General features: G+C 50.6%; 1 protein-coding gene across 2 annotated transcripts in view; it reads right to left on the bottom strand.

Moving 5' to 3' along the window:
- Positions 1–11,418: 11,418 nt before the first annotated feature.
- Positions 11,419–22,862, bottom strand: part of GARS1 (glycyl-tRNA synthetase 1) — a 39,266-nt gene continuing 27,822 nt past the window's right edge. For both annotated transcript variants that reach the window (XM_054725908.1, XM_054725909.1), the window contains exons 13-17: positions 18,480–18,565; positions 16,536–16,645; positions 13,740–13,833; positions 12,953–13,143; positions 11,419–11,704 (exon numbers count right to left, since the gene is read on the bottom strand). In XM_054725908.1, coding sequence (XP_054581883.1) covers positions 11,579–11,704; positions 12,953–13,143; positions 13,740–13,833; positions 16,536–16,645; positions 18,480–18,565 — 607 coding nt within the window. In that variant the 3' untranslated portion in view covers positions 11,419–11,578. The remainder of the gene's footprint in view (positions 11,705–12,952; positions 13,144–13,739; positions 13,834–16,535; positions 16,646–18,479; positions 18,566–22,862) is intronic.

Consider the following 22,862-nt stretch of genomic DNA (forward strand, 5'->3'; position numbering starts at 1 on the left):
AGCCACATTTTTTAAACTTAAACTTCTTCTAGCGCCACTTCTTCAAAATAGATTCTCCCAGGCCGTGGTACTTTGTGGAAGAGCCACACTCAAGGGGCCAAAGAGCCGCATGTGGCTCTCGAGCCGTGGTTTGCCGACCACTGCCCCAGGTCAATATCTGCTCCTCCTCCCCAACCACAGGCCGTTGAATTCAGCACAGACAAGAGGTACCATGCCACTCGGCCCGCACACCCTGGCCTGTACCCAGCCTGTCCCGGAGGCCCAGGTTCCGGAATCTGGAGGGACCGATGACAAGGCCTGTGGTCTCCATGAGCAACAACCCCGGGCAGTTTCCTCCTGGATCTGGCTCTCTGCTGCCCTACTTGAGGGGCCAGGACCCAGGGGTGGGAGGAGCCATGAGGCCAGGGTTCAAAAGGGCTTTTGCTCTTGGCACGCCCCCTCACCCCCACCCCACCCCACCCCCGCCCAATTTTTAAAATTGGATCTATTTTGTCTTGGGTTTTTAAGTTGACGTCTAATATTGTTTACCTAGATTTTAAAACACGTGAGAAATGCGATTTCTGGGATTTGGTAACTATTTGCGGGTTAAAATAAAACTGCCACAATACTTTAAAAAAGCATACAGACTCCGAGCACAGCGGCGGTTAAATACCTACCCTCATCTGTCAAAAAACAAATTACAACCGCTGCTCTTTGCCGGCGGAGAGCGTACACGGTTCCTTTCCTCTCTGAACCTGTGACCCCGTCCATCCCCTTCCCCGATGGGATTTTATACGAAGGAAGTATTTTTACGGGTGCAAGTCTTTCACTGCTCACCTCACCACATTCCTCTGCCACAAAACATATTTAGAGATCGAAATAGAAATATTTAATTTCCTGTGACCGAAGGTTCTAAGGGATTTAAAAAAGAACTCTTCTAAATAGAATTATCACAGTTATTTTTTTTCTATAAAATGCAGTATGTGCTTGAGGGAAAACAACAGGGTTGCTAAGAGTTTGTAGAAGGAATTGTTAAACCGGAAAAGGGGAGTCATTGAAAACACGTCTTCTGAAATGGATAGGAACTTAATTGCCGGTGAGTCCGTGGGCGGATGTTTATTGCCAGAAGGGAGCGGGCCTCGGCATCCTCTTCCCGCTGTGCATTTTGTACCACTGCATGCCGGCGCCCGGCACGTGATAAGCGGTGTCCCGGGTTCCCTGCGCTCCTGAGCTGAATGCCCAAGATCGCACAGCGACCTGTCCTCAGGCGGCCGGTCGGCTGGCCACCAGGCGTCCTCTTGGCACGTGGCGAACAGGAACGGAGAACGGCCAGCTTTGCCAGGGCTCTGCTGCCCTGGCAGGTGCCTGTTTTGTCTCACTGGGGGGCCCGCGGGGCGTGGGCCGGGGTAGGCGCTGGGAGGCACCCCGGTCCGTGCCCATCGGGAGGCGGTGGGATGCCCTGACCGTCCCTTCCCGAGAGAGAGACCTCGTGCGGGTCTTGGCAGGACTTGTGCGCGCGCAGAGGCGGCCCGATGGCCACTTCCTCCAGCATCCTGGGGGTCTGGTAGCGCCGGAAGCCATCAACGGCCCGGCCCCCAAGGCCGCCCGGAGAGCCTGCGGCCGGCAGAGACGGAGGGCTCATCAGAGAAGCCCCCGGGACGCAGGCTCCGCAGAGCCTCAGCGCCAAGTCCCCGCACGCATCACCGCTCCTCAGAAGCCGGCTCATCGCCCCGCACGCCCGCTCCCTGGAGGGCCTGTCCTGAAGGAAGGCAGCAGTCTCTCACCGGTGTTTTTGGCTTTTTGTTAATCCTCACTCGAGGATACTTCTTCCATGGATTTTTAGAGAGAATGGAAGGGGGAGGGGAGAGAGAGAGAGAGAGAGAAAGAGAAACATCGACGTGAGAGAGACACGCCGATTGGTTGCCTCCTATGGGACCAGGTACGTGCCCTTGAGCAGGAATCGAACTTGTAGCCTTCGGTGTTCGGGCTGACGCTCTAACCACTGAGCCAGGGCTCCACCCTGTCTTCGGCAGGAGGTTGCCCCGCTCCCCCTCCAGTTTGGAGGTGGCCCCTCCTTGGTCCCATGCTGACCCTGCATCCCCTCATTATGGGGGGGCGGAGTTCCTGGTTACGGTCCCTGCTGAAGTCTGGCCTTGAAATGCCACCCGGCCATTAGGCCCTGCCTCCCCCACAGGTGGCCGCAGTGAGCACCTGTCCTGGCAACCAAGCCCGTCCCCCCAGCAAGAGCTCCGCACCAGGAGGAGCCATGGCAGGGCTCCCGGGATAACCGGCCTTTCCTACGGGGCCCACCCAGAGCTGGCTGAGTCCCCGGCCGGAGCCCTGGCCAACCAGACAGACCAGAGGCCCAGAGAACACGGCGGTCGAGAAGCTTTGCAGAGACGATCCATCCCCGGCTCCAGGCCCACCACCAGCAGAGCCGAGGCCAGGCCCCGACCCCTCTGCTGCACACGTGGACAGCAAACTGGAGGAGGAGAGCCTCCGACATCCTACTGAGGTGCCACTGCCGGCGTCCATGGAGTCACACCCCCGCCCCCACCCCCACTTCCAGGGGCCCCACGCGGCGGGCTTAGCCTTCACCCCGTCCTCATCTAGATCCGTGACTGTCGCCCTGGTGTGGGGACAAGCCCCCCACTCTCTCTCACAGGTGAACCATCAAGCTTGTGATCCCCCGGTTTAAGCCCCACACTTGGTGGGCACAGGAGGGGCCACGGATGGACGACGGAGCCAGCTGGGCAAAGGGTCCACGTTGGCACTGTGGCCCGAGCAGAGGGCCTGGGGGGGCAGCTCCAAGTCCAGCCCGGTAGCGGCCATGGGACAAATGAGTGAGCAGGTTCTCGCTGCGGGAGGAAACGTCCCTCAGCTGCTGCTGTGAATTCAGCGCATAATTAATCGTGCTGCTTCGTTAGCTGTTCAGGGCAGCGAGCGAGTCCCCTCCGGCTCACGGAGGCCCAGCGCTGATCAACAATCCAGCGTCATGGGCCCGCGGAGGCCCCTCGGCCCGAGAAGGCGGAGCACCCAGCCTTGTCATCTCGCTCCTCCCCGTCCTGGTTCCCCTGTTCTCTGGGGAAGGCTGGTGTCCGGCCAGAACCACCCCGCCGCCGCCCTCCCTTCCTCTTTCCCTTGGACCCAAATACCTTGTCCCCGGGCTCTTCCAAAGCCTGCACTACGGAGTCCCACCTCGAGCTCCTAAGCCACGGACGCCCCAGCCACATCTCCAAAGACCTCATTCCTCAGCTAGAAACACCTGCTGGCTACCCCTCGCGCATAGGCCTCCCCAGCTGAAGGCATGGGGAGGAAGACACCCCTCCGTGGAAACGATGGGTTCCTTTCCTTAGAAAAATATAAACGTATGAAATGTAAAAACACAGCGTGTTGAATAGTGCACGAAGTTTCTGCAGGAATCCTCAAAGGAACCAGGGAGCCAAGTTTAAGAGCCACCGCCCTCGGGAGAACGAAAAGCGCTCTAATGTAGCTCACAAGTATTCCCAATTGGCGGTGTGGGGCTGCCTGAGTATCAGGAGCCCAGGCGGGTTTGTGAGCCCACTCCAGACCTGACACGGGAGGGTCCTGGGAGCCACCAGCATGCACTGTGCCCCCCACCCCTGCCCTGGGGCAATGCGCCTTTCCAGGGCCCGCCCTCCTCGGTGGCGCTCCCGGACTGGATACAAGCCTGGGTCTGTGCACGGCTTGGAGGCAGGACCTCGTGTGTCCAGCCCAGCACTGCGAGGACTGGAGAAATACTAGGGTTCCAGGGCAGGTTTCATCTGAACACAGGGTTCCAAAAGCATGGGTCGGATGCACACAATCATAGTGCCTGGGGGTAGGAAGTTGTTTCCTAAGTGAGAGACCTTCTCCAGAAGCACCGTAGAAAGAAATAAGACTGGTCACAGTTAGTGCACATAGTAGGTCCAGGTGTATCGGGGTCACAGTTAGTACACACAGTAGGTCCAGGTGTATCAGGGTTACAGTTAGTGCACTCAGTAGGTCCAGGTGTATCAGGGTCACAGTTAGTGCACTCAGTAGGTCCAGGTGTATCAGGGTCACAGTTAGTGCACTCAGTAGGTCCAGGTGTATCAGAGTCACAGTGCACTCAGTAGGTCCAGGTGTATCAGGGTCACAGTGCACTCAGTAGGTTCAGGTGTATCAGGGTCACAGTTAGTGCACTCAGTAGGTCCAGGTGTATCAGGGTCACAGTTAGTGCACACAATAGATCCAGGTGTATCAGGATCACAGTTAGTGCACTCAGTAGGTCCAGGTGTATCAGGGTGGTGGCCTGGTTCTGAACACTGACTGGAAGTGGAGCTGATGACCTGGACGTGGCCTGTGAGAGAAGGCGGGACTCGCACTGGGAGTTGTCACTAACCGAGGGGACAGCTAAAGGGAGTGTGCCAACTCGCACGCTTGCTTCAGAATTCTTTTCAGAAAAATGGAAGGCCTGGTCTCAGTTTTAAAAAGACAGTTAATAAAGATTTTTTAAAGCTTGTCAGTGCTTTTCCCCTTCCCCACAATCTCATCTTGCCTCATCTATTAGCTCGCACTCAGATGCAGAGCAGTGGGTGTTGATGAGCCAAGAAAAGCTCTAATTAGAGTAAGTGGTTTTAGTTAGCACAACTGCGGTTGTGCTAATTGTTGGTGATTGATTTTTAAGGCCTAACGAGGGCAGACACTGGTTGAAAAAATTCTGTGCGGGTCACTTCTGCACCAAGGCCTGACCCTGGATGAGGGGGCAGAGAGCTTTGGCTCCCGGAGAGAGTAGGGCTCCCTCTTCCAGCCTCACGCTCCTGAAACCACAGACTCTGGGCTGTGGCCGGGAACCAAGGCAGGGAGGGTTAGAATGGGCGATCCCAGCTGGATTCCAGAAGAATCAGGACTGGGATCCACTATTCCCAGCACAGAGCTCCCCAAACCCTCTGTTCTTCAGCCCCACCCACCCCATCCAACAGAAGAATCATGGCTGGGTCAGTCCACCCTGGGACACTACACTCCCACTGCTCACCCACCACCGCACACCTGCCTGTCTAATTGTCTCAGGAAACACGAGGCTCATATAAATGCATATCTCAAAGGGAAGCCCTTCGGGAGAGCTGTGGTCCAGCATCTGCTCATGGCGAGAAAGTTCCCAGTGGGCAAGGGCGGGAACACTGGGAGGAAGACAGCCTCCCCGAGGGAGCGCCCTCAGCTCCCGGTGGCTACATCCTCCGGCCCCCAGCGCGCACCATCCGCAGAATCAGGCTCCGCAGCGCAAACAGCCAGTGCACGTGCGTGGATTCCAGGGGCCCCTTTCTCTTTGAAATTGCACGTGACCCAGAGCAGTGCCTCTCTATCCACTGTCCAGGGCTGAGTTTCTGCAACGTCCTCACTGGCCAGCACCAAGTGGCCTTGGATTTACACACACACACACACACACACACACACGCACACACACACCCTCCCCACACACACACCTGAAGCCAGAAATGTTCCCTTAACACAGAGCCCGCCAGCCCACTGGGCCTACACAGATCCTGCACCTCCGATGGTGGAGGGCTTTTTCCTTCTCTTTTTAACTGAGGACACCAAGTCTCTGTAATGGCAAAGGCCGGTCCGCTCTAGGTTACGCCAATTGCCCAAGGCAGCACCACGCCCGGGGTCAGAGCCCGATTCTCCTGTGGCAGGTCTGTCTCCCACGCCGGCCGCTTAGCTGTGATAATACCTCCCTCGCCTGCAGGAGGTGACATCGGGCAGAAAAACGAAAATGGCTGCAGATTCTGAACCGACTATTAACCAGCGCAGAGAAGCCAGGCCCATGGAGGAGCCCCTGTCCACCAGCTCTCGTGGGAACTCCGGGGAGCGAGGGGGAAGACGGATTCCTCAGCCGCCTCACGGACAGACTGACTAAACACTGAACTCGTCCTATTCAACCCGCTTCAGAAAAGGAGACAAACCCCCAAGGAGAGGAAAACGGACCGAGGGACTCCAGTGACAAGCCAGCTCTCCCCTCTCCAAGCCAGGGCCCTGCCTCACAGGTCCTTTCCTACCTGCAGCTCTGCTCACGCCTCTGCTCTCACTGCGGGGCCGCGGACGCAGCGCCCGGACACCGGCCTCACCTGACCGACAGCACCTGGCATGGCTCCACGGACGATGCCTAAACGGCTTTTGTAAACCTCCAGGCAGGTTGGGGTGCTCGGAAAGGACCTCCGGATGCCAAGGAAGCCTGTGTGTGCTTGTGGTAACCACCCAAAGTGGCTGATGCTGAGCAGTGGACAAGAGGCAGGAGTAGGAAAATGAGCAAGGGCCAGGAGAGAGAGAGAGAAAGAGGGAGAGGAGAGGAGAGGAGAGGAGAGGAGAGGAGAGGGGAGGGGAGGGGAGGGGAGGGGAGGGGAGGGGAGAGGAAATGGGGTGCTGTCGTCCAGCGGTGGCCTGTGAACAGCTTCTTGCCCGGGGTCGTCTCCAGGGTTAGCCTCCCCCTCCCCGAGGAGACATCTGCAGACACAGCGCCTCCTGAAACAAGAGGCTGGGAAGACGGAGCCTTCCTAGCCTGGCTGAGAAGCTGCTTTGCCAACTGCAAGGTGCGGGACGAGAGGCAAGGCCTTGAGTTGTCGGCCCGCTTGGGGACAAGGAAGTGCTTCCAGACGGCAAGACACAGTGTCCGCCTGTGACAGGGACCGCGGAGGGCCGGGCAGTGAGGACTGGGACAGGCCCGCGGAGGGCCGGGCAGTGAGGACAGGGACAGGGCGGGAAGGAGTTGGCAGCTTCTCCCGGAGCTCCGTCCCCCCTCACCTCCCGGCCTGTCCTCCGCCACAAAGCCACCCCAAGGCTCAAGCCAACCCCGTGTGTGAGGAGTGAGAGTCCACGGCTGTGGGGGGACACATGGCGCCCTCACTCCTGAGGCTGGTAACCTGGAGCACCCTTTTCTAACAGAAGGTCCTTAGAGCTTCCCGGCACCCCGTCCCTACACAATCATGTGCGTTGAACTTGGTTCCCACTGCCCCTGCCCCCTATGAGCAGAGTGACCCCGAGAGGGCTCGGCTTCCTTTCCTGTGGTGGATGAGGACAGCTGTGATCCTTAAGCTCCTGCAAGGGTTAACCAAGAGCCTTTCCAGCTGGACGCACCCCGGTACAGCCTCCGGAAGTCCCCGGAAACAGCAGGCCGGGCTCCTGGGGCCGAGAGGAACTCACCCCACACTGCACAAGGGAAGCAGGGCATGGCGGTAGGGAAGCTTGGGGTCCATGAGGGCACATTCACGGTCAGCTCAGCAGAACAAGCATGTCAAACTCGCGGCCGGCGGGCCGCATGCCTCCTCATGGCCTGCGAGTTTGACATGCCTGCAGAAGAGCAAAACAAAAGCAACGCCCTCTAAACGCATCTTCTCTGGACACTTGGTGTTGACAACTTGACCCCTATTGTCAGAAGACACCCCTCGTTCGGCAGACCTTTCCCCATCTTGGGTGGGGCGGGGGGCAGGCTCTTTCCGGCTCAAGCTGAGGCATCCACGGTGGCATGGTTCTCCTAACGCGCTTTCCAGATACCGTTGATGCCCAGGCCCCACCCTGGAGACGCTCCTGAAACTGGGTGGAGCGGGCAGAGACAGGAGTATTCTTGTGCAGCCAGGACTGAGGACCACTGTCCCGGCACCGGTCACAGCTGCAGCAGGTTACAAGGGCGTGTCCCTGGACCTGCAGGGAAGATGCCCATCCAGCCAGGAGAACAGCCCGTCACCAGCAGGAGGGAGAGCCCCGGGCTGCTTCTCAGGCCATTCCTGCCGAAGCTCCCAACCATATCCCTGCTTCCGGAAGAGACATTAACTCCATCCACGTGGTCTTAACACAATTACTGCTTCGAGGCAGGCAGCGCAATTACCAAGAATTATTGGATAGGCAGCAAGAGGTGAGTTTTGAGGCGCAGCAGAATTATTCATCTGTTCTCTTACTGCATCTTCAACTAAATTTCTGTGGTGTTGGCCAAATGTCAAAAATGAAACAAAACAACTAACACAAAAAACCTGCCTTCAACATCGACTATCAGCAGAGATGCTGGTGCAAGGCTCTTTAGTACGAGCAATGCTATCAAAACCTCTCGTCCTGGGTGAGGCCACGCGCCCCTGGGTCCGGGTAAGGCCACGTGCCCCTGGGTCCGGGTGTAGCTGGATCCCGGGTCCGGGTGAGGCCATGTGCCCCTGGATCCGGGTGAGGCTGGGTCCCGGGTCCAGGTGAGGCTGCACGCCCCCGGGTCCGGGAGAGGCCACACACCCCTGGGTCCGGGTGTAGCTGGATCCCGGGTCCGGGTGAGGCCGTGTGCCCCTGGATCCAGGTGAGGCTGGGTCCCAGGTCCGGGTGAGGCTGCGCGCCCCCGGGTCCGGGCGAGGCCGCGCGCCCCTGGGTCCGGTTGAGGCCACGCGCCCCTGGGTCCAGATGAGGCTGGATCCCGGGACCGGGTGAGGCCGCACACACCTGGGTCCGGGTGAGGCCACGCGCCCCGGGGCCTGGGTGATACTGGGTCCCAGGTCCGGGTGAAGCCGCGCCCCTGCGTCCAGGCGAGACCAAACCAGAGGGAGTCGGACCTGCATTACCACCATTTGTCCACCATTCAGAGCTGAGGGGTCAGTGCTGACATGTACACATAAGGAACTGGTGGACATTGAAATTGGGTCTCAAAAGAACTGTTGGTCCAGAAAGAAACTTACTACAGACTGATTCATTTGCCTGTCAGCATAACTATTATTGCTCGTCTCACATTCGGTTCTTATAAGTATACTTCTAGTGACACATGATCTCGCTCATGTCGGGCCTCAGAGGGAGGGTAGGAGAGAGTGGGGGTCGGGGAGAGAGATCAACCAAGGGACTTGTGTGCATGCATACGAGCCTAACCAATGGTTAAGGACAACAGGGGTGTGGGGGCATCCGTGGGGAGGGGTGGGGGATGGGAATGGGGGGATGAGGACAAATATGTGACACCTTAATCAATAAAGAAATTAAAAAAAAACCAAAAACCTCTCGTCCTACCCGACTCAAGAGATCCAGATTAAGACGTCCCTGGTGATAGGAGGCTAACTTCAATGCAGCGAAATCCAGAGATAATTTAGATTTATTTCCAAGGCATCTGGTTCTCTCGTGAATAGATTCCACGGGCTAAGACAGCCACTCCACCACCCTAAGTTTATGCTGATTAAAGGAACAGTAAAGAAAGGTCTAGAACGAACCCATTTCAAGAGATTTATTGAAAAAACGTTCACACGTGGTTGTCGCCATGAACTTTGGAGATCCCACATCTCTGGTACAGCCTCATGCAATGAATTCCTTTTCTGAGACGGCCATCTATATTCAGTGCTTCCCTGTTATGAGCTGTGAAGCGACATTAAGGCTCTCGACTGCGGGGGCAATCAGGCAGCGACCACCTCTCTAGACATCACTCAGGAGTACTGGACTGAACGCCCTGAATTCCAAGCCAAGGTAAGTTTTACCGGAACTACTGTGTTTAGGTACAGTCCATGGAAAGCAGTTAGAATCGGAGCCTTGGCCATCACCATTTGTGGGGGGAGAGATTTCAGGAGTCGTTTCTCTGAGACAGTGCTGTTTATCTAGCTCTCCGAGCCCATTCTGATACATCTAATAGGCCGCACAGAGCATCCGGCCAGGAAGACCTTGGCTTTCTTGAACTACACACTGGGCTTGAATAAAAGAGGTGCGTGCGTGTGCGTGTACACCGCTCGCGTACAGAGCCTTGTCTTGTGCTAAGAAGCAAGCACACGCGGCACAGACAGAACCAGCGAGCTCTGCCCACCCCACTCAGGAGATCCATCACTTTCCAGACAGCGTGTTCTCGGGAGAAAGGCCCCTGGAGGAGGTACAGGGAAGGGAGGGCTTGCGGGTTTAATATACAGCATGTTACTCATGACAAATGTATTTGAAGTGAGAGAGCTTGGTTCCAATCCCTTTATGATCCAAAGCAGGCAAACCCCACCACGTGTTTAATATATCGTTCCTATTAGTGAGCTCGTAACAATGTCTGAGGTGGTGGTGATGGACTCTGGGGGCGCGGCTGTAAGAGGGAATGAATGGGGAGAAGCAGAGACCACTCCCGGGGGAGAAAGCTGCAGCGCGCACCAAGTTAAGAGCGATCAGGAATCGGAGGGGAAAGGAATTCCCTAGGAAATGAAAACCAAGTGTATTTAACATCTCCCTTCTAACAAGGAATGCTCTAAAAGCAGCAGAGAGAAATGTTTCGAAAAGACTTTTTGCCCCAAGAGGTTGGTTTAGAATTTCAAGACTCACCCCAAGTCTGCGTATCGAATGCCTCGCTGGGCAGTGCTGGGCAGGCATCGCCGAGATGGGATGTGAAGGAGAGCAGCCCTGGGGACTCTCCGCTTCCATCGCTCTTCCCACCCGAGACAAACATGCTTTCCGTCACCCCTCTCCCCCTCCACTGCGTGAGAGGAAGTTGGGACACGAGGCAAGGTCTCAACTCTGCAGACAAGAAGCTGTACACGTTCGCACATCCTGGAACTGTTTTCCTAACAGATACCCCTTTGTGTGAGTGTTCCATGCAAAAATGTAATACAAGTGAAGGCCCTCAGGGAACTCCTAGGCTGGAAGGCAGACACTGTGGTGGCTGAGAATCAGGGGGGCAGGTCAGACGGATGGCCTCCTGCCGGCTCAGGGGTGCAGTGCCAGGGCTACTGGGGAGGCCACAGCTTCTCCTGCCCACAGACCGCCTCCTGGAGACTTGAAAGAGCAAAGACTGTGTGCGCAGAACATTCCGGTGGCAGCCCGGCTCCCCTCCCCCGCAGACACACCCCTCCTCCTCCTGCTCTCTGCTGCCCCGGCCCCACCTGGGCCTTCCCGCAGGCCGTCCACGCTGCCTCCTCAGCACACGCATCACCTTCTCAGGAAGAGAAGGAACAGAAAAGGCGTCGTTAGAAAGTACCTGAGTGGTTGCTTGGGGCTGGGGCTGGAATGCGGAGAGAGCTGAATGCACATTTCTTTTCGGGGAGAGGGGAGTGTTCTAAAATCCGAGTGTGGCGGCAGTTCACACCGTGGATCTACTAACCCAGTGGTCGGCAAGCTCATTAGTCAACAGAGCCAAATATCAACAGTACAACGATTGGAATTTCTTTTGAGAGCCAAATTTTTTAAACTTAAACTTCTTCTAACGCCACTTCTTCAAAACAGACTCGCCCAGGCCGTGGTATTTTGTGGAAGAGCCACACTCAAGGGGCCAAAGAGCCGCAGTTTGCCGACCACGGTACTAACCATTATGGACTTACACACTTCACATGGCTGAATCTTATGGTATGTAAATTATGCCCCAATAAAGCTGTTAATTATAAAAAAAAAAAAGCATCAGTTGTGTTTAACAATAAACTACGAGCACGTGTCCAAAGGTGAGAGCAACAGCTTTGCCGAGGACGCGGAAGCAGGAGCAAACGGACGACAAGACTGTTCAGAATTCCTCCAACTTTAATTGTGGGGCGAGATCAGGCAGCCGCTGAGGATGACACGCAGTCCCCGGAGCAATCACAAGGCTGCTTTTTGTAAAGTGGACACGGTAAGAGTTATTTTTTTTATTAGCGCAAGTGGTCAAAAGTTGCTGAAATTGTCCTCATTCCTCCACTGTCTCTTTTTTACCAGTTTCTTGCCCTTCAAAGAGAGGGTACCTGGCCTCCACGTCGGCCCACGAGAGGCTGCCGTTGGCCAGATCTCGGACGACACCGGGCAGTTGAGAGACCTGGGTAAAAGGGAGGAGAAGTCCAAGAGTCAGCCAACTCCCTCAGACTGTCAGAAAGGTTCACCCTGAACGCAGGAACCCTCGCAGCCAAACCAGTGTTCACCAGTGACTGGAAACTAGTTCCCACAGGATGTTTCCTGTCCTTCCCTCCGCAGCCGCCTTACTTAACCACACTCACCTCCCTCCCAGACCCGGGGTCCTGCTCTCCTTCCAGCCCAGAACGCCTGCCAAGCCCCACAAAACCCCGTTCTCCCACACAGCCTTTCCTCCGTATCCCAAGTCTCGTGTCACATGCAGTGACTTCATGGGTGTCAAATCTAACTCTGAGAACAGGGGCCAGCGTGTGCCTCAGCCACAAGCACACACTGGCCACCACGCAGCAGCCGTTCTCAACCCTGAGCCCCAGGACCCCCTGGAGATCTCGATAGAGCGGTTCTGCCCGCCCCCCTCCACAACCCTCTCCACCCCCGCTTCTGATTCAGTGGGTCTGGGGCGGAGCTGCTGCTCATCGAACAGGCTCCCAGGTGATGTGGACGCCGCCGGCCCAGGGCCCGGCCTCTGAGAACCACTGCCGGGTGGGAAGGCAGGTCCAGAGGAGTGAGACCTGGTTTTGTAAAGGACAAGCCAGACTTCTGAACTAGACTGTCACCTCCTCTGGGAAAAGCCGTCTTTTCCTTCTCCTGCCCACGCCTAGCTCTCTGCACCAGGCTGATTTCCAGGCTCTAAATAAAAGGCTCCTCAAGATGAATACATTAGCCAGGTGGTTGTCAATTAAAGTGGCCACTCTTCCCTTCCCCTCCTGCACTTCCGTCTCCATTGCTACCTTCTCATTAAGTACAATTACTAGGACACAAGCGCTGTTCTAAAAGGGTTAACGTGGAAAAGCTTGTGCACGCACATGTATACATTTATATAGAAACGTCCAAGTCCCTCCAAGCCTGCCAATAAAACTATGGCAACAACCGCGTGGGATCCTCTTTCCCTTGCCCAAATAATCAAACAACTATAAAAGCAAACTGCCGGAGAATGAGCCCAGAGTGATCCGAATGGCTATAAAACAGTAGAGATGTGTTCATGGATATTTTCATAATGAAACCAAGGGGACTCGGGAATCTGTGCTCTGTCTGATATAAGCCTATGATTAAAATTAAAAAGGAAAAAAGAAAGGGGAGCATCAACATCCAGCTCAAATGAGAAGGAACCAGCACACGTTTCTAAGACTACAACGGCCAAAGGGAGGGCGGGCACCTCAGCTCGAATCTGCCGCATGGAGTCCCGGTCCCGCAGGGTGGCCGTGTGCGGGGTCTTGTTCACGGTGTCAAAGTCAATGGTGATGCCGAAAGCCACGCCGATCTCGTCAGTCCTGGCGTAGCGTCTTCCGATGGACCCAGAGGAATCGTCTACTTTGTGGGAGACGCCGTTCCTGGTCAGGGCTTCCGCTATCCAAAATCAATTAATTAATTCAAAATAAAACAATGGAGAGCCCCGGTGTCATCTAAATGTTGCCTTACAAGTTGAGGAAACTTATAAAAGGAACTAAGACAGGAGAGTAATTAAGTTACAGACCCAACAGAGGGAAAAATCCCCAAAGTTGAGTAAGTCCCTTGCTGGAGCACAACCCCTCCCTCACACCTCACACAGCTGCCGGGTGGGGAACGAGCGTCAGACGAATGGCCAAGGCCGGTCCCGACTCCAGCACCTCCCCTTGCAGGACCCTGAGCTGCTCAATGAACTCTCCGTTTCCCAACATCGAAGTAGGTGAGCCGCCCCAGGTGACCACGAGGCTCCTGTCGGTACTGGGGCTCAGGGGCTGGAGACCCCCTAGTGAGCTGGAGAAGCAAGGCTGCTCTCGGTCTGACACCTGGTCCCACCTCTGCTCACTCAAACACGAGGAGGACCCCTCCTGAGCAAGCACTCTCAGAAATAAGAGCAGAGGCCAACACCACTGAGGTTCTATTTTCTTAAAAAAACACTTGCTACAATCCAGTCTACTTGACAGGGTTCCCACGAAGGTTGCTCAGCTGGATTTGCTTACATAATTCCCTGACAAATGGCATGAACTCCTGGTTCTGGCTCAGTGGAAGGACGGAGCATTTGAATGGTGCTACCACGGCCGGGAAACTGAAGAACTAGATGAGAGAAAGAAACACAAACGTGTTAGTTGGTAAAAATCTAAATGCTACCGTCCGACCTTCACTATCAAGACCGCGGGACACACGGAGGAAAAGCAGTGTGACGACAGAGAACAAGCAGGCTCACCAGACCAGACCAGCAAGGTCTGCTTTGAGCTCTGAATTCGGAACACTCAGCTGAGCGCTCTCTGGACCTTCGTCTCTCCCACCTGCTGTGTGCCTCACAGTGAAAGCTCAATGACGGGAAAGCACTCTCAAAGCCACCACAGAAGGTGCCAATGTTTTGGTAACGTATAAAAAGCCTTATAGCCCGGCTGGTGTGGCTCAATGGTTGAGCATCGGCCTAAGAACCAAAAGGTCACTGGTTTGATTCCCGGTCAGGGCACATGCCTGGGATGCAGGCTTGATCCCTGGCAGGAGGCCTGCAGGAGGCAGCCAGCCGATCAATGATGTTTCTCTCTCATCAATGTTTCTATCTCTCTATTCCTCTCCCCTCCTCTTTCTAAAAACAAACAAAAAGCCTTACAGCCTTCCCTCTCTCTGTGGAGATCCCTAAAGAATCTCCCTCCAAATGACCAAATAATAGGTGGGAGGGCCCACAAAATCCCATTCTGTCCTTGAAGCGTTTCAGCAGATGATCTGTGAGCCTCAGTGACCGTGTAAAACCACAACGTTTAATCAGCTCACAAATGTCTGTCCAAAAGAAGTACTGTGACGCAGCGCTGGTGGGATAGCGCTGAGCACAGCTGCCTTCCAAAGGAAGCCATATGGAACAAGCGAGCATGCTCCGTAACCCCACACGGAAAGCACCGCCTCTCACACTGCTCCAGAACAGGCTGCGGGTGCTCAGACTGAAAGACAGCGAGGATATTCTGTGGAAGGCAAACTCGTCTGCCTTTCTGGGCTGGAAACGAGTTCTTAAATAATATTCAAACAAAAGGTTCGCCTAAAGGTAAGAATATGAAACTCAGAATGAATAGGTCCCAGAAAAATAATAAATGACACAGGACCCAGTGCAGCCCACCCCCAAACCTAATCAACTTCCGATGCCAAGCAACGGTGAACACCCGCGGGGAGTAAGCCCCGGACTCCAGGGCTGCGGCTGCCGCGGTCACATGTTCAAGTCCGACTCCTCGCCTCCACCTGTGGTCACCATGTGTGAGCGAGAAACGGGGACCTCCCTTCCTGGAAAAAACGTTATCTCGCTGGCAGTGTTTTCATACCACAGCCATAGGAAAACGGGTTAGGAGCTACGTGTCCTACGAGTCCTTTTAAAACATCTCTGGCTTCCCACAGCCTAGTCAAATGCCTCTTCATGACAGGAATCTCTGCCATTCATAAAACGCTGTCACTAATTTCCTCTGGCTTAGCCCTTACATTTCTACCAGAACACTAGTTTTATCAATATTGTTAGATTCAAAGGAACAGCTAAAAGGCTTTTTTAAAAACCGATTTAAAAATAAACAGAGACGCTCGAAGCGAACTTGACATCTGCAAAGAGCACATTCCGTTACGGATGTCATCCCTGCTGCAGACCAGCCTCGCTCCCACTCTCTGCTGAATGAATGAAGAGCTGCTCCTTCAAGGTCAGGAAATGCAGATGCAACTTTAGGGCAGAGAACAAAATGGCGACTTCAGTAGCTACCTACTGCCAATAGTAAGTATGTCAGGTGTACAGTACTGGCACCAAGAGCTCATCGGTCCATATTTTAAGGCTAAATGTCCCAGAAAGAGCTGATGTCCAACACGATGCACACTCAGCTTTAGAATGAACGGTCATGCAGATGAGAGCGTTCCTCGCAGTGTACCTGACGAAGACAGCCGCCATTCTCTAGCCATTCTCCCTCTGACTGAGTGTCTGCTAGGAATTCAGGAGTGTACTGTTCGCAAGCTGAGGTGAGGTGAGAAGGTGAAGGAAGGCAAAGTGAAGGGATTAAGTGGCAGACGTGGGCAGCGATTCAGGAGCAGCAGAACGAAAGGGAACTTCCGCAGTTAACAGAGACTTCTTATAAATACTGATCGTTAGCAATGCTGGAATGACAGGAAGGGCTATCCCCCAAATACCACTGCCCAATTTAGGCCTGTCAGTCTCCCACACTGAAATCACCTGCGGCTCCTATGAAAAACCACAGATCCCTGGATCTAAGACCTAGTGCAGTGGTCAGCAAACTGCAGCTCGCGAGCCGCCACGGTTTGCCGCTCTGTTGACTAATTAGTTTGCTGACCACTGACCTAGTGAATCAGTATCCCTGAAATAGAACCTAGGAATTTATGTCTTTACCCCAAAAGTACCCCCGACAATTCTATGCCCTTTAAGGTTCCCTTAAATGCCTTACGTGTGCAGACATAGTTTCTTGGCTTGGCCAAATTCTAAGAGCCATTCTTTCCTTTCCAATTCTCTGAAAACATGAGTATATCCAGAAAGTATTATTCCTGCCACAGATGCAACAAAGATAGTCCCCTCAAAGTGATATGTTGTGTCTCAGAATAGAGAACACCAAGCAACTACAACGATGGCATCAAGAACAACCCGCACACCCTAAAGCGCAAACGAAATAACATGAGGCAGTGCACTGCTCTGTGGACAGTTACACAAAGATGAGTAGCAGCAGCTAACTGGTCACTCAGTCTTATTCAGGTGCTGCAGCAAGTTTCATCTCTGACAGTGTAAGAGAAGACACGTGTACGGGACAGCTTACCGTTCTCTGTTCGTCTCCCTCGCGCACATGGAATGTATGTTCGAATACCGTATACATGATCCTGCCCAGCCCGAAGGAGGGTTCAATTACATTCGGAACAACTTCTTCCACTGCAAGAGAGAGAAACTCAATAACATTCTCTGAAACCCCACGTGATGCATCTCAGGGCCTCGCTGAATAATCCTCATTAGCACTAAAATTATCTCTAGTCTAGGTGAATTTTGATCGATTCTGTACAGCAGAAGGAAGAAACATTCCTGAGAACTACTTGCTGGTAGGAAACATGATGCCTTTAAAGTCGGAGTGAAAACCAACTTCATCCAATTTCATTAGTTGTTCATACAGCATACCAGTGAAACAAGGCCCGAGGGACTGCGTCCCCAGTCGGTAAGCTATGAACAAGAGCGGCTACACGCTAACGTCCGCCGTGCCCCTGAAGAACGTATGAAAACCCTAGAGCTTTCCTAAGATTTTGCTGGGATGAACAATCTATCATGATAGCTGGCAAAATTAACAAGAATGATTCCTACACACACGAGGACCAGTGGTTTGTTCGGTTTGCTGCCATGTGGGTGAGAAGTCTGACAGAGCCAAGTTATGCCACTGCTGTCCCAGGTTCTGGGTCAGGAGGCCCTGCGAGAAGCGTGCTCAGGGATCAGCACTCACTCCAAGACATGCACCAGGGCCCACAGCATTTCCCACGGGGGCGGCTGTGCCTGGGGGACCCACTGGAAATGTACTCATTAGCACATCTGACTCAGAAAAACAGCAGGCTAAGCACTGTCTGCTCTAAGGTACCTGACTTTAACCTTGGAGAGTTTATGTTGCAAGGAAAATGAGATAACGAGAACTAAAAACTCACATACGGGAAAGAAGAGAGAGCCTATTTAAGATGTCTGTGATGAAGAGTAAGAATATCATTTTAGCCCTGGCCGGTTTGGCTCAGTGGATAGAGCGTCGGCCTGTGGACTGAAAGGTCCCAGGTTCGATTCCGGTCAAGGGCATGTACCTTGGTTGCGGGCACATCCCCAGTAGGGGGTGTGCAGGAGGCAGATGATTGATGTTTCTCTCTCATCGATATTTATAACTCTCTATCCCTCTCCCTTCCTCACTGTAAAAAAATCAATAAAATATATATTTTTTAAAAAAGAGTATCATTTTAGAAACATCATGGAGGCATTTTTGGCCCATCCTTCCATGGGATGCGAGCAATGGCTCTGAAGCAGCTACAGGACGGTGACGAGGTAGCTGAGGCCACGAAGAACCCCCTGCTCACTGTTGCCACTTCAGACCGTTCGCCCAGCTCCCTGCGGCCGGCTCCAGAGCAGGCCAGGCCCAGGGAAAAGCAGGCCTGCTCTCTGCCTGGCAGGAGCTCCCCTACCCACCACTCCCCGCTCCCAGGAGCTTTCATGCAGCCACCATAAACCATAGCATCCTCCTATGTTCCAAAACACTCCCAAATTCACAGAATTTGTTCTATAAAAAAATCATCTCCTTGGCTTTTAAAAAAGCATTAAAGATCACTAATCTAAGTGAAGTTTAACCAGTTAATTTGCAAAAAAAAAAAAAAAAAAAAAAAGTAGAAGGGGTGAAATTCATCTTTTGCTTAGGAAACAAAAGCACTTTTCCTTAAAATGAAAAAAAAAATCCTTTAAATCAGAGATATTCTTCATATGCACCTGAGATCATAGGAAATATAAAGGTGGCATTATAAATTATTCTCCAGTATGAGTACAATTATGTTCTTCAAAAAAGGCCCAGGATAATGCCTTAAACATATTCATCAAACTTAGGGTTATGGCGTTAAGAATTTATTTTTCCTCTTCAAATTTTCAGTAAACTGGTTATGTTATAAAAGTAAAAAACCAAACACAAACAAACAAAAAAACCTTTAAGGAGTAATAATATTTTGTTGTTTGTTCTTAATTATTTTTACAAATTTACCATGTAGTGTTTTCTGGAATCTCTTCACATTGACCATGTCTCCTGTTAACTGAAATGTTTTCCCTTCAGTTTCAATAGTGAATTCCCTACAAAGAAATATTACATATTAGTGAAAACAGGCATCCCTGTGCCTTCATTCAAAGGAGCTTTACAGACCGATAACTGTTTTCCATTTTGAGTGGAATACAACTTAGTCAACTCTCGAATATAATAGCTGAAGCCAAACTTAAACTACTTCATAAGAAACACCAAAGTATTATTCTAACAAAGGCATCAAACAGTATTCTGGGAGGCACCCCAAAATATGACTAGTTTTATAAAGTTCCCTAAGTGGCTTAATAACCAATCCCTTTGATTCTGAGATCAAGGTTAAAACCAAAACCAATGTTTTAAAAATTCAATTTTAGAATAATTACAATAAATTTGTCAAACACAGGCCTGCTAACAAAAGACCACTGTTCTCTTTATTGTCCCAACATATATAAGAATGACCAGCTTGTCATGGCACAGAAAGTAATCTTAAAACTCCTACTCTGTTTCCCAAACAAACATTGACATTTATGGTGATGAAGATCAGCTAGAAGTTGAATGATTCTGTTTGATGTGTCAATATAAAATATTATCCTCCTGTCCCCAAGTAACTGACTGCAGTATGTTCCCATCCTGAGACACACCCGTTCCGTTTCGGGCTATAAGACTTCCCATTTACAATGCGCTCCTGAGGCATTTCCTCACAGTAGGAAGATCAGGTAGGGTCTCTCGCAGCAGCTGAGTGCTGGGAGAGAGAGGCCCCGTGGTTGCCTTTGAAGCTGTGCGGCTGTCTCAGGTCACACTGCGTTCTGCTAGTTTCTCGCAGTGAAGATCTCATGCATTACATGAGTGACTTTCACCGATCCCTCCTCCAACTGTACATTCTGTCTGAAGTCTGTGCGTGTGCATTAAAGAGCCCACTCCACAAACCATATCGTATATATTCTCTCTGCAAGCACGGCCTAAGTATAGAGTAGGTAATGGTTGTTAACAAGCTGAAATAAGCAAGGAGGAAGCCATTACTGGAGAATAATTAAAAAAGGAAACTGTCTTACTTGTGGCTAATAATATCCAACTAGTGATCTATGTCCATTTTAGTAAGATTTGAAATCGATAAATGAATTCTCAACTTACAGGGAATCACCTTGCAATAGTTTTGACAAATGTGTACATGCACATGCAACCACCATCGCTCCATAGGTTGCCCTGTCCCTTATCTCAATCCCCTCCAGCCCGTTAACCACTGCTGTGCCTCCTATCACTGTAAGCGAGCACTGTCTTTCCTAGGATTTTCTGTGTAAGACTTCTTTCACTTAGCCTAACATCTATGACAGTTGTTGGCAAACTTTCTGTATAGGGCCAGATACAAAATATTCCAGGGTTTGCAAGCCATAGGCAGTCCCTTGTATTCTTTTTCTTAATCCTTTGAAAATGCAAAATTCATCTTTAGCAGGAAGGCTGTATAAAATCAGTTTGAAAGCCCGGCCTGCATGGCTCAGTGGTTGAGTGTTGACCTATGAACCAGCAGGTCACGGTTCAGTTCCCAGTCAGGGCACATGCCCCGGTTGCAGGCTTGATCCCCAGTGTGAGCGTGCACGAGGCAGCCAATCAATGATTCCCTCTCATCAGTGATGTTTCTCTCTCGCCCTCTTCCTTCCTCTCTGAAATTAATAAATAGATTTTAAAAAACAGTATGAACGATATTTGAAGTGTACTTAAAAATGTGTATTCTGTTTTTTTTTTTTTTTTTAATATATTTTATTGAATTTTTACAGAGAGGAAGAGAGAGTGATAGTTAGAAACATTGATGAGAGAGAAACATCGATCAGCTGCTTCCTGCACACTCCCTACTGGGGATATGCCCACAACCAAGGTACATGCCCTTGGCCGGAATCAAACCTGGGACCCTTGAGTCCGCAGGCCAACGCTCTATCCACTGAGCCAAACCGGCTAGGGCTATTCTGGTTTTTAGACATTATATAACTGACATTAAATTAATAGTGATCTTCAACTTTTGTCCACTTGCTCTACAATTACTGAGAAAGGGGTGAAAAAAATCTCCAGCTGTAATTGTGGATTTGTCTATTTTTCGTTTTAGTTCTGTCAAGTTTGCCATACACATTTTGAGGTTGTTTTAGTTGCATATAGTTAGAAGTGATCCACCTTCCTAATGAACTGACCCTTTAACATTGTGAAATGCAACTCTACTCCTGATAATTGTCCTTGTTCTGATGTTTACTTTGCCTGATATTAATAGAGCCACTCCAACTTTCTGATTAATGTTTATATGGGAACATTTTTTTAAACCTATTTGTGTATTACAATTACAGTAAGTTTCCCATAAACAGCATTTAATTGGGTCTTGAGTTTTTTAAATAGTCTGACCATGGCTATTAATTTAAGTGTTTATAATCAGCAATTTTCAACATTTCTTTATTTATGGCACACATAAACTAATTACAGGCAGTCCTCGGGTTACGTCGCACTCGACATTTCGTGGTTATGTCGCCATCTCCCATTTATTTATATATATAAAAAAAGTTCCGTCATTTTGATGTATGTACATATGTGCTTTATGTTTATTATTATTTATTTACCACAAGTAAAAGTCAGGAATTGTTATCTTTCTTTTAATTTTTTTTTACTGTTTCACTTCATTACTGCTGTGTATGTGTCCATGTGAGTGACGTAGGTGCTTATGTAGGTGGGTTCTGACTTACAGCGAAAATCACATTACGTCGCGCTGTAGGAACGGATCTCCGACGTAACCCGAGGACCTATTGTACTAAAATTTTGCGGCACACCAAAAAATAGATTTTTACCAACCTGACCAACAAAGGAGGTAATATTTTGATTTAAAAAAATAATAATAATAGTAATAGTAATTACCTACCCTTTTTGCTCCAAAGTGACTTTTAAAAAAATCAGGTGCCTATACTTCTGGTACCAAGAATTAACCAATCAGACACAACCTTATTATGCTACATGACTAATAAGTTGCAACTTTATTGTATGATCTACATATTTATGGTTTAAGGCAGGGCATTCATACTAGAATGCTAGTGTGTTGGCTGTTGTCATTTTTTTATTTGACAATTTAAGGGAGAAGAGATCAGTCAGGTATTGCATGTCTTAAAAATTCCTGTGGCACACTGGTTGAAAATCGCTGGTTTGAATCATTATATTTAGTGTAGTTATCAATACTGTTGAGTTTAAGTCTACCATCTCATGAGTTAACTTGTATTTGTTCCATCTGTTCTTTGTTCATTTTTCCTCTTCTGTCTTCTTCTAGAGTATATTTTATTATTCTACTAGAGGCCCAATGCACGAATTCATACACAGGTGGGGTCCATCAGCCAGGCCGGCGATCGGGGCCAGCCTGCTGGGGGGAGGGACCGAGGGAGGTTAAACCCAGCAGCAAGTTAACCAACAACCAATTACGTGAGGAATCGGGCTCCCTCCTCCCTCCTCCCTGGGTCCAGGGTGTGGGTGAACCAGATTCAGGGCTGTCGGGGCCGCAGCAGCAAGGCCTGGGTCAGTGCACATCATAGCTACCGGCCAATCCGGTCGTTCTGGTCCTTCTGTCTTAACCGTCACTTAGGCTTTTATATATATAGATTTTATCTCCCTTATTGGTTTATTAGTTATATTCCTTTGGTTCTTATGTTTTTTTCCAGGTAATTGCTCTAGAATTTACTCTATGTACTTTTATTAATTTATCATAGGCTAATTCAAGTAATATTATGACATTTCACTTATAATATACACCCCTTACAATGGTCTATTCCCAAAGCATCACTCTCATCCTTTGATGGCATACATTTTACTTCTATATATGTTGTAAGTTTCACAACACATTGTTATTGTTTTTGCTTTAAACAGTGCATTCTCTTTTAAAGAAATTAAATGTTATTTTAATGAAATCAATGAAAATGTCATTTATATCTACCCTTGTATTTAGCATTTCTGGAGCTCTTAATTTCTTTGGGTAAATTTACATTTCCACGTTTCTGCCTGAAGAAATTTTCACACTTCTGCTTGAAGAACACCCTTAACGTTTTTTGCAGGTAGGTCTGCTGGCAATGTATCCTCTGAGCCTTTGTCTGTCTGAAAGCACTTCTTCTTCATTTTTGAAGGATATTTTTGCTGTTCTAGGATTTTTGTCGGTAAGCACTTAAAAAATTTTCATTCTATTGTACTGTGGCTTGCCTAGAGTTTGATGAGAACTCCAATCATTCCTATCTTTGTTCCTTTTCATATGAGGAACCTTTTCTCCCCAGGCTACTTTGGAGTTTTCTATTCATTACTAGTTTCCTGCAATTTGATTCTGATGTTCCTTTATGTGGCTTTCTT

This window comes from Eptesicus fuscus, chromosome 14 (assembly GCF_027574615.1).
Source record: "Eptesicus fuscus isolate TK198812 chromosome 14, DD_ASM_mEF_20220401, whole genome shotgun sequence".
Lineage (NCBI taxonomy): Eukaryota > Metazoa > Chordata > Mammalia > Chiroptera > Vespertilionidae > Eptesicus > Eptesicus fuscus.